The 10,288-nt window shown below is 38.6% G+C and overlaps 1 protein-coding gene across 1 annotated transcript; it reads right to left on the minus strand.

The window, feature by feature from the left end:
* Positions 1-1,122: 1,122 nt before the first annotated feature.
* Positions 1,123-9,841, minus strand: LOC125195808 (AUGMIN subunit 5). Its single transcript, XM_048094042.1, has 10 exons — positions 9,053-9,841; positions 8,286-8,822; positions 7,334-7,475; positions 6,859-7,035; positions 4,854-5,063; positions 4,171-4,356; positions 3,357-3,516; positions 2,751-2,946; positions 2,415-2,547; positions 1,123-1,602 (listed from the first exon to the last, which is right to left on the minus strand). Exons 1-10 carry the CDS (start codon positions 9,514-9,516, stop codon positions 1,483-1,485), a joined length of 2,325 nt encoding a protein of 774 aa, XP_047949999.1. The 5' UTR covers positions 9,517-9,841; the 3' UTR covers positions 1,123-1,482.
* Between the last annotated feature and the right edge of the window lie 447 nt (positions 9,842-10,288).

Genomic DNA, 10,288 nt, shown 5'->3' on the forward strand with positions numbered 1-10,288 from the left:
GGCTCATGTAATGAGAAACGGTCATCCCCAGTGAACTGCGTCTCCACTGGGGTCGATGTGTGAGACGAAGCCGTCAAAAAGTCAAGTGTGGGACGATAGACCGTATCCCCCCCGCCCCGTTGACCCCTGCACCCCGGGCTGCATCCCCCCTGCCATACCGGCATCATCCCCATCATATGTTGTATCATCTGCGGCGTCATCTGCGTCATACCTCCCCACCCCGGCATTGCTTGCCCGCCGCTGGCCCCATGCCCCCCGCCCGGCATCGCCTGCCCGCTCGCCCTCAATCCCATTAACTGTTGCAAAGGGTACATGTTGTACCCCCCACCCATCTGCCCGCCGCCCACCGGCCCACCACCCATCTGCCCCCATCCAAACCCCACGGGTACCGTGGGAGTCTGAGACCCGCTCGTCGTCGGAATGGACTCGTTGTTGTTGTCCATTGCTCGATATTGCTCTTGTACGAGAAAGTTAGAGAGAGAGAAAACTCGTTAAAACAAGTGGTGCAAATAAAAATGAAACTAAAATCACGTATATTAGTGTTTCAACAAATTTCAAAAAATAAAAAATAGCGTTGGACGATCGCTCGCCGATCGCCAGCCTGCAATGGCGGCGAGCGCATCGACCAGCGCCGATAAATCGGCTAGCGCTCGCCAATTTTTTCGCCGAAAAGCCGCTGACCGATTACAATGATTCGACTAGCCGACCAGCTAGCGACGCGAATCGGCTAGCCGGTGCGCTAGCTGCCATTTGTGGATGCTCTAATCAAGCATTGCTACTAATCAAGTAAAAAAAATTACTAGAAGAAGAAGTTTCACTATTTAATAAATTAATAAAGGCTTCTTTACTGTAAATGTAGACGCTTCTGATTTTCTTTACTGATAAATGTACACATTTCTTCGACTCAGAATGACAGCTAGGCCGCATTCCCCCATCATTTCCTAGCTTTTTTTTAGATATGTAAGAGATTAAATAAAGAACTAGTCACCAAATAAATTTACTAATTCTGAAACGATTTTGAATTTAGATCAACATCTTATATGAATTACAGTACAATAATGAAATTATTTGTTCATTTGTAGCAGAAATATAAACGCACCACATAACATCAACCAAACTATAGAAACAAATACAAAGAACTATAGATAAATTTATCAATGTAAAATCAGTCAGTAAGTACATATATATATAAATCTGATACAAACAGCCAGTAGCCTTCTCTATAGCTGTTCTCCCTTCTTCCATATAATTTCTGAGCAATCAGTTGCAACTCTCATGGCTGATCAAAGCATTAACAGAGGAACCAAGATACCATTTTCGGCCTGGATTCGACTAGGACTTCAACCAATGTTCTTGATCAACTGGTTTTGGTATCAAACTCTTGGCCAAGATATCCATCTTAGTGTGAAAGAAATAGGGGAACTAAGATAAACTATAGGATGATAACATTTCAGCAGCTGAACAATATCTATTGAGAGACATTCACTTGTCATAAAACGCCAGAAGCTGCTTCACATGATTCTGCCATGCAGCAACATTTTCTCCATCTACAGCAACCCAATCGACAACAGTAGATGCTGGTTGTTCCCACCATTCGTCAAGCTAAAGAAAAACAATGAACACCATCAATAGGTCATGAACAAGCAGACCGTCACAAGCCGAGTAAACATTTTTTTCTGTGGTCGTCTAATTTGGGCCAGCCTGGGGAGGTGGGTAATCAATTTATATTTTACAGATTAGTACCTACATATGATTAATACTACTTGTTAATTGGTCCCAACCCTTGGCAACTTGTGTCGCATTGGATTGGGTCACCCTTTTATCTGGTTGCTCAAATGAAGTGATACAGCATAAAGGGGAAAATAGCAAGCATTCACATTCTATGCTAGGGAAATTCTTCCCTAGTTCTGCTGATTTCAGTCAGATGGATGGTGAAGTATACTATACTCACATTTGATCTTTGAATGAAGGGTAATAATAGGAGCTAACAGCACAAAAGAGAGATGACTTTTTTTATTGTTTTGATGTGACTTCTGTGGTTATCAGGTTTTACAAACTATTCATAAACTAAGCCCACTACAAGACTAGACATGCTAATCTGGATAGTTATTGCAGGAGAGCATTAAAAAGCAAAAACTTCAGTCTCATGGGCATGCTGATTATTATCTAGCAAAAATTACAAACATGGAACAAATATATATATAGTGTTAGTGGATAGTGGGACCACATTATTATTAGTGTTTAATGGTGGGCCCTAGTGGTATAAGTTGTAAATAAATTGATGTATATGGGTAATGAGTTTGGGAGAACTTTCCATAAATGGAAATATGCTATTTTTATGGGACGAATGAAAAATGAAGTGTCCTTATTTTTATGGGACGGATGGAGTATCAGAAAACCAGCAGAGTACTCACCAACCCTCTCACATATGTGCAGTCCTCGACACACTTTTGAGCATTTGAAACTGCATTTGTTAGTTCAGGTAACCATTTTTCTGAAACAGTCTTCTCTTGATCAGTTGCTACATTCAAGCAGTAATTTGTTGTCCTGCAAAACAGGTTTCATGAAATCAATAATTCAAACCATGTACAATCTACAACCAAGGAGAACCAAATCAGAGCATCATAATTTTCTACTTGTTCTTCTCATAGGGATATAGAATCCCAGCTTTTAGCAATTATGAAGTAATCACCCATTCACACTTCGAAGATAACAAAATATAAAATAAAGCATAAATAGAACCCATGTACCTATCATACTCTTGCTGGGCACGATGAGCATGATTTAACAAAGCATGACCGCTTTCTACAAGATTCCGCCGTACATGAACCAAATCAATTGCTTTTGCCAAATCCTCCAACACGCAAGCCTCAGAACCGCGGAGCTTTAAACAAAACTCCATGGACTCCAGAACTGATGCCAAACCAGCATCAAGACCATCAAAACCTACACAAATAATAGTCCAAATAAATCCAGGCCTGGACACAAGAACTGTGGCTGCATATATTAATTAAAGGGATTGAAGTGAGTTTTCTCAAAGAATTAGTCACATTAATCATCATGAGTTTCCATAAAGAGGTTATATTGCAAAAGAAGATGCATTAATTAATTAAAGAGCATGTTCAGGAAGAAAAGCCACCAGAAAGTGATTCCGGCAAACAACAGAAAATTTAATTATAGGGGATTGAAGTGAGTTTTCATTTGTCACGTTAATCATCATGAGTTTCCATAAAGAGGTTATATCGCAAAAGAAGATGCATTAAGAAATTAAAGAGCATGTTCAGGAAGAAAAGCCACCAGAAAGTGATTTCCGGCAAACCGAAAATTTGGAAATACTACACTATGAAAAAGCTCACCAGCAGGATACTGTAGGGCAGCAGAAATGCGACATATGGAAGGAAGTGCGGAAGGATCTCTGTTACCAGCTCTAGCTGTCAGCACTGCTGCATTCCTCTCAGCGGTAGCAACTGCTTCGGGTCCTGGAGAGGCATTTGCACCCATTGATTCCAAGAGTGCCTGAACGGAGAGAAGAATGCAAATAAGATCTCCATGATATACCAGATCCATGTAGTCTCATGAAATTAGTAGAAATTTAAGAGTCCCATCTCGGAAACAAGCTCCTTATCCGATTCTAGAGGTCCTTTCCATACTTCAAGGTTTGATTTAGCAACAGCCTAGAAAGGAGGATCCCAGCAGTATGAACATGTTTTACCGCTCTTAACATTAAAATTTTAAAGCGCACACCAGCACGACAGTCAAAGATTCTGACAAAATTAACACATAAGCAAGTTGCAAGGCATCCACTGATTGATACCCAGGCATACAGGTAGAAAAAAGGTATGGCGCTACTGCAAACGCCTAATCACTTATCACCATATGAACCATGAGTTGACATAAGTAGAATTTTATAAGGAGGAATTTCAGAACATCAATTGATAGAGAACTTCAATTGGAAAACTGTGTCCTCCTAAGTCCTGATGTCTGATCAAACTAGAGTAGAAAGAGAACACGGTATAACTTGAAAGTCAAGATCGTTGTTTGCTGTAATGATGGGTACACAGGCATGCAAAATTTAGTGATAGAGAAGCAGCAAGTTACAGCACTCAGTTATGTAGTGGAACCCTAAAATGCTCCAACTCAAGCAATAAATATTGCACTTTGGCCACAAACCTGAGGTGTTGATGGAAGCATGTAAAGGCTATTGTCAGGTGTTCGATAAAAGGCTTGAACTTCCTTATCAATGAGGTCTTTTGATCTGTTTGATAAGTCCATGACAATATTGCATGCAGGAATTACAGTGTTTGATGCATATTCCCTTGCAGCTAATGGCTGCTGACTCCAGAATGAAGCGGCATCCTTCAATTACAAGGACAAATAATTAGTGCTTTGCCATAGAGCTACATAAAACCATGTATATCCAAGATTCTTAATAACCGAACTACTTAGGAGCCTAACAAATGCTTTTTAGTTCCACAACGGACGCCACACAACCATAAATGTCAGCATCCTACACCCAAAACATTTATGAATGATATAACTTTCCAAACATTGAAGCATTATGATAATTCTGTAATAAATATTTATAATCAGTTAATTCTATATAGTATGACATAACATCAACTCTATACATGAGTTTTACTCAAATTTCACCACATGCATATAAAGCATGCTGTATTTTTGCAGACACATTTCTAATCACCTTCGAACAGCAGAATCTAATTGTATATTAAAAGCTGCCCCTTCAGATAACATAATAATGCCTAGCAAAGCCTACTGCAGTTTATTCAGGTAGCTAATATAAGGAATGATATGAGTGCATGAGCATGTCTGCATGCGTAAGAGGGTTATCCTACCATGTTTGCCTTAAGTAATGCTTTGTAGACCGATTCCAACTCAGATCGGCGTGCATCAAACTCTTCAATCTTCTTCCACTTTTTCCTTAAAGAGTTCTCGGCTTCCTTCCTCTCGGCACATAATTTATCCAAACGATGTACTTCAGACACCAATGTGTTCAAACTAGCACGGAATCCAGCAGCTTCCCTTTCCTTGGCCCAGACCTCTAACTATAACAGATGAAGAAGAGAGCATAGTAAGAAAGACATAGCCACCCCCAGAGTATTTACAGTACAGGGTTAGGGGTGAAATTTCAGTACAAGCAGGGGGATAAAAATGTTGTTTGAACAAGTTAGACAGGATCGGTATACTAAATAAACACAACATATAAATCGTACTCATTAAGGAGAATCTAACAGAACCAACCAAACCACCCTTGCGGTAAGAAGAAAACACATAAACTCTAACACCAAGCGGTAAGAAAATTGAAAAATATATGCATGCGTCATAAATCATAATGAACCACTCTAGAAGCCAAAGAATGCAACCAAAAATGTTGAAAATTGGAAATTTATATGTGACAGCAAACATTCTAAGGAGAACTCTTGGAAGTATATTGCGTTCAATATTTTAAAGGCCAAATACAGCCTAGACCCTCTATTTACTTAATCACATAAGCTCCAGGTTGTGTGTTATATAGGTGACATCCAAAATGGTACACAACATACACTCAGCTTTCCTCGAGAGTCGAGACGAATGATCACTTCATATTTCCCTTTTATGCGCTAAACTGAGCACCTTTAAATATGGAATTGGAAAAAATGATAATCCTCAATTATATACTTCTAAGCTCTTGACGCAACAAATGTAGATTGCTTCTCCAGTTTATATATGCGACAACAATAGTGAACGGGACTATTCAATTTTCAGATTAAAAAATCACTTAATATGGCATAGTACAGGCATGGCTGAGAAAAGGAGTGATTTGGTTATCTGAACCAAATCACAAAAACTGGAAAACCCTTTTTCAAAAAAAAATTAGGAGAGAAGTCGAAAACTGACTAAATACATAGTATATCACAATTGAACCAAATGATTGTGCCTAGGAGGCTATGGGCATTCCATGCATTATTTGCTATAGTTTTTTCCTCTCTTAACATAACGTTGTTTTGGTTTTTTATTAATCTTGAAAATATATCAGTTGATAGTTTGATAGTACTATTTTATTTTTCAACAAAACTCACTATAGCTCTTCTTTACCTCATCTAGCACTATTGGTGACATGACTTTGATTCAACCTGAAACATAAAATAAAGGGATTATGGTCTCTAAAACTACGAACTTTGACCTAATTTTGGTATTTCCCATGACCTTTTAAATTTTTCTAGAATATTACAAACATTACATTTCGTGTGTTATTTCACAAGGCAGGTCAATCACCATATCTGACTAACGCACATGGCTTTTTGATCCTAGTTGGCACAACTAAATCAACATGGTTTTCTACGTGGTTTTTCATCCTACTTGTTACAACTTTAAAAAGTGGTCTAAAATATCACAAACGTTACACAGTTTCCCACATAGAATAAGTTTTTGCCGAAAATATATTATTTTGATCGGATTGTGAAATAACACAAGGAATGTAAAGTTTGTGATATTTTAGACTAATTTTAAAGTTCGTAGCAAATACCAAAATTAGGCCAAAGTTTGTGGTTTTAGGGACCATCATCCCTAAAATAAATGCATGTCGACTATCAAATTATGTAAATTCATATATATAATGTCTACGATGAGATGTCAGCACAATAACTAAAAATATTACAACTATAAACTTACATATTAGAATAAAAATGTAAGCCACAAAACTATTACTTCAAGACTCTACTTGGGTCATTTACGTTAATCATTATCACAGCACTAGGCCCAGTTTGCCACCCATCTAGCACCAGGGGCCTTCTAGCAACCAGTTAGATTTTAACTCACCATAACAGAATGGACATAAGATTTGATAAAAGAAAATATCACCTCAAGTTGCCTAAGGCTGCTCATATTTTGAGACGTTCCTGCGGTGACGAGGGAATTGGAGGAAACTGTATCACCACTTCCATGGAGACGTTTCAAAAGTAATTGACCTGTGTTTCTAGCTTCTGCAGCCTTGTTGAGTGCATCTTCAGTGGCCAAAAATTGTTGTACATGTGCTTTCTGTAGAAATGTAGTTCGACATAATAATTAAATAAAAGAAGAGAGCTTGTGATAATGGAGATGCATAAGCCTCAATAGCCACATTATGAAACTAAATTTTTGAGGCACTTGACATCTGCAGAACTAACTATAAGTACTTAGAAAAGGGAAACTCCAACAAAATATATGCCATTGGATTTCTTAGAGAAGTAACCAGCACAATACAATCCATGATAAAATAGAAGAAACTAATGTTGGTCAGGAAAACATGAGAAATGATGGTAAAGAAGAACTACAAAGCTGCACTACATTGAAATACCTGTCTCTCCAGGAGTTGATTTTCTGTCCCTCTTGAAGGAGCATCACCCCCGAGCTTCCCGTTACTATAAAGATGATACTGCAGTGGAGAGCCTATATCAGTAGACGAAGCCTCAACTATTGTGTCGTTCTCGTACTTGTACCTTCGCAAAAGAGAATCATTTATTTTGGAAGAACCACAAAAAGAAAATGTTGAAGAGGAAAGAACAGGTGATGCAAGGCAGTGCATAAGAACAAAGTGAATAGCATGCAATAAATAAATAAGTCAAAGATACTATCAAAATATAAATTTAGTTAAAAAGGTAGTTCTGGAATTTGAGTCCTGAGAGAAGTAAAAAGATAATTGTGATCCCCCAGGGGTCAAGAGATATAACAAGAATATTCCATGAAATGACACACGGCTGAACATACAAGACTTTAATTTGAGAGTGCATATCTTGGTGCTGCAAGGTGTTTACAACCAAACAGAGCCACTATTTGTATCATATCCACAGTAATAACTAAAAAAATAAAAATTTATCACAACTTTTAGTATGTGGATGCTAGAAACAATCAGCAAGCTAAAGCTGGTACAGAATTCACACCCATCAATGAATACATTAAGTAAGAGAGCTGGGAGACCGATGAGAAAATGTTGGTTTATAAAAGTATAAATGTACGTCCCAGATAAAAGTAAAATGGTTTGTGCTCTAATACAAATGCCAATGTGTCAGAAAGAATGGGATGATGTATACAGAGTAGCAGAGCACTCATAAAATAAGTAAGAACAAAGGTGTAATTAATCCGATCATCCTGTTTTCCTTATATTAAGCAACAGTGTGTGACATGTGGCAGGCACGATAAAATTATTGAGATGAATACTAGCTCCACCAAACATTCTGATATCAGAGAAATATAGCAAATAGTGCCAAAAACAGAAATACTACATCATTGGTGCATATTCATAAGAATACCTTAATGTTTCAGCATCTGCTCTTATATCAATTTTGTCTATTTCCTTTGTGATTTGAGTTTTCAACCATTGTGTGTATGAAGTGATAGCAAGAAGTAACTGAGGAGGGCTTTTCAGACAATCAGCAAGCATATCTTTAATTTCAGTAGGTAAATCAAAATCAAAATCAATTCCTAATTTTGCAGCTTCTGATTGAGGATTGACATGGGTTCCATTTCCTTCATATGCAGGAAATGAGCTACGAATTTTTTCAGCCATCTGAGTAGCAAGAGATTCACAAAGTTTGCGAATATTTTTTTCCCTTGCTGTTTCTATAAGAATTACATCATCTGCCGATTTTCCGCCTTTGACAGTTGAATAAAGTTCCTGGTCGCTATTTGCAGGGATGATGGTCACTGTTTCATTAGAGTGGGCACTGGATCTCTGAGCATCTCTAGCTTGGTTTACATAGCGCCTAAGACGTTTATGATACTCGGCAAATATTTTTGCTGCTTCATCACTTTGTTGATCATAAGCCTCCAACATCACCTGTTTGTGCCTACAATTAGAGAATCATATTTTAATTTTGCATTGCTCTGCAAAGCTTGAACTGTCATTTCAAAATTAGTGATCTTGTTTATTCTACTAAATTAAAGGAGAATTCAGTCTTCTTCTTCACATGGACAACCTCATTATCATATCAAAGCATATTATGGAAAGCTACTCTGGAGCCAAACCTTACTTATACCCAAAACCTCAAACAATTAATGGATCGGAGTAGGAACAAACCTGTAATTCGATCTCTCGTCGAGCATCCGTCTGCGCTCAGCCTCCTCCCTCGAGACCTCAATCATCCTGGCCTTGAGCTCCTTGCGCTGCCGCCTCACAATCTGCCTCAGCCTCTCAACTTCCTTCTCTGCCAACTCTCTCTCCTGCAATGCCATCTCCCTGCTACTGCCTCCCCCACTCTCCCCTTTCCCAACACCCGATTTCTCCCTCCTCCGCCCCTTATCACCGTCATCCGCTCCGTGGACGAGAATATTCCTCCTAATATTCTCCACCGTCTTCTCCGACTTGACCCTTTTCAGCAAGAAATCCCACACCGGAATCATGTTCCCCCGGCAAATCTTGCGGAGCGAATCCGCTGTGGGAACCGCCGCTTTGGCAGAAGAAGCGTAGGGGCCGAGAGGCCTGTAGCCCATCTCTTTCTGGAGCCATTCCAGGATAGCCTCCGGCTGCGCCGCCGATTGCATCGTTCCCGTTAGTATCCTAGGGTTTCGGTAGTGGAGCGCAGTGGATCTTCATCCAATTGAAGTATTGTAATCGAACTGTGAGCAAACTTTGAAATTCGATTGGATTAAATAATCGACGACGTATCTAACAATGCCGGCGAAGATGAATCAAAACACAAATTTTCTCCAAGTGGATTAAACTGTGACCGGTTCGCAAATGTATAGTGGTGGAGTAATTCAGATTCAAACAACAATTCAGAATTCAAAACTTAATTGTTACTCTAGAGTGTTGGAAAACAAAGTGGTGAGCTCACTTTTCAAATCACCGCCCCGCCCGATTACCTAATAACGGGTCGTCGGATCGAGCTCCATATCAATTTTCCCATTTATCTCTAGCTTCATTCTTTAACGTAAATTCATAGTCAAATTTCAAATACACGAGCAATTTTTTACTAGTATTTTTCTTATAAAAATGTAATGTTCTCTTGTGGAATCTATGCCCGGTCAAAGGACTTTGACCAATTATAATTTCAACGAGACATTTAATTTTATGAAATTAAATGATATAGCGTCGATTTCGGAGTAGATGACCGTGGTATATTCATTTTCTCAAATCCGATTCCTGGTGAGTGAGAAATAATGGATTAAAATTGTGTAAAATTGCATACTAAATGAGTTATGAGAGAAGCTATGAGATTAATTAAGAAGAGTTAATTATCTCACGTTGAAAGTAACAAGCTTATTAATCAAGTGTTTAATAAGAAGGATTATTACATGTAATAATTCTAGTGGA

This window comes from Salvia hispanica, chromosome 6 (assembly GCF_023119035.1).
Source record: "Salvia hispanica cultivar TCC Black 2014 chromosome 6, UniMelb_Shisp_WGS_1.0, whole genome shotgun sequence".
NCBI lineage: Eukaryota > Viridiplantae > Streptophyta > Magnoliopsida > Lamiales > Lamiaceae > Salvia > Salvia hispanica.

Excerpts from the sequence above, each read along its gene's own strand:
- LOC125195808 (XM_048094042.1), bottom strand. The coding sequence starts at position 9,516 with ATGCAATCGGCGGCGCAGCCGGAGGCTATCCTGGAATGGCTCCAGAAA. Across the intron at positions 8,823-9,052 it reads GACGAGAGATCGAATTACAG|GCACAAACAGGTGATGTTGG; the intron begins GTTTGTTCCTAC and ends CTCTAATTGTAG. Across the intron at positions 7,476-8,285 it reads GCAGATGCTGAAACATTAAG|GTACAAGTACGAGAACGACA; the intron begins GTATTCTTATGA and ends TCTTTTGCGAAG.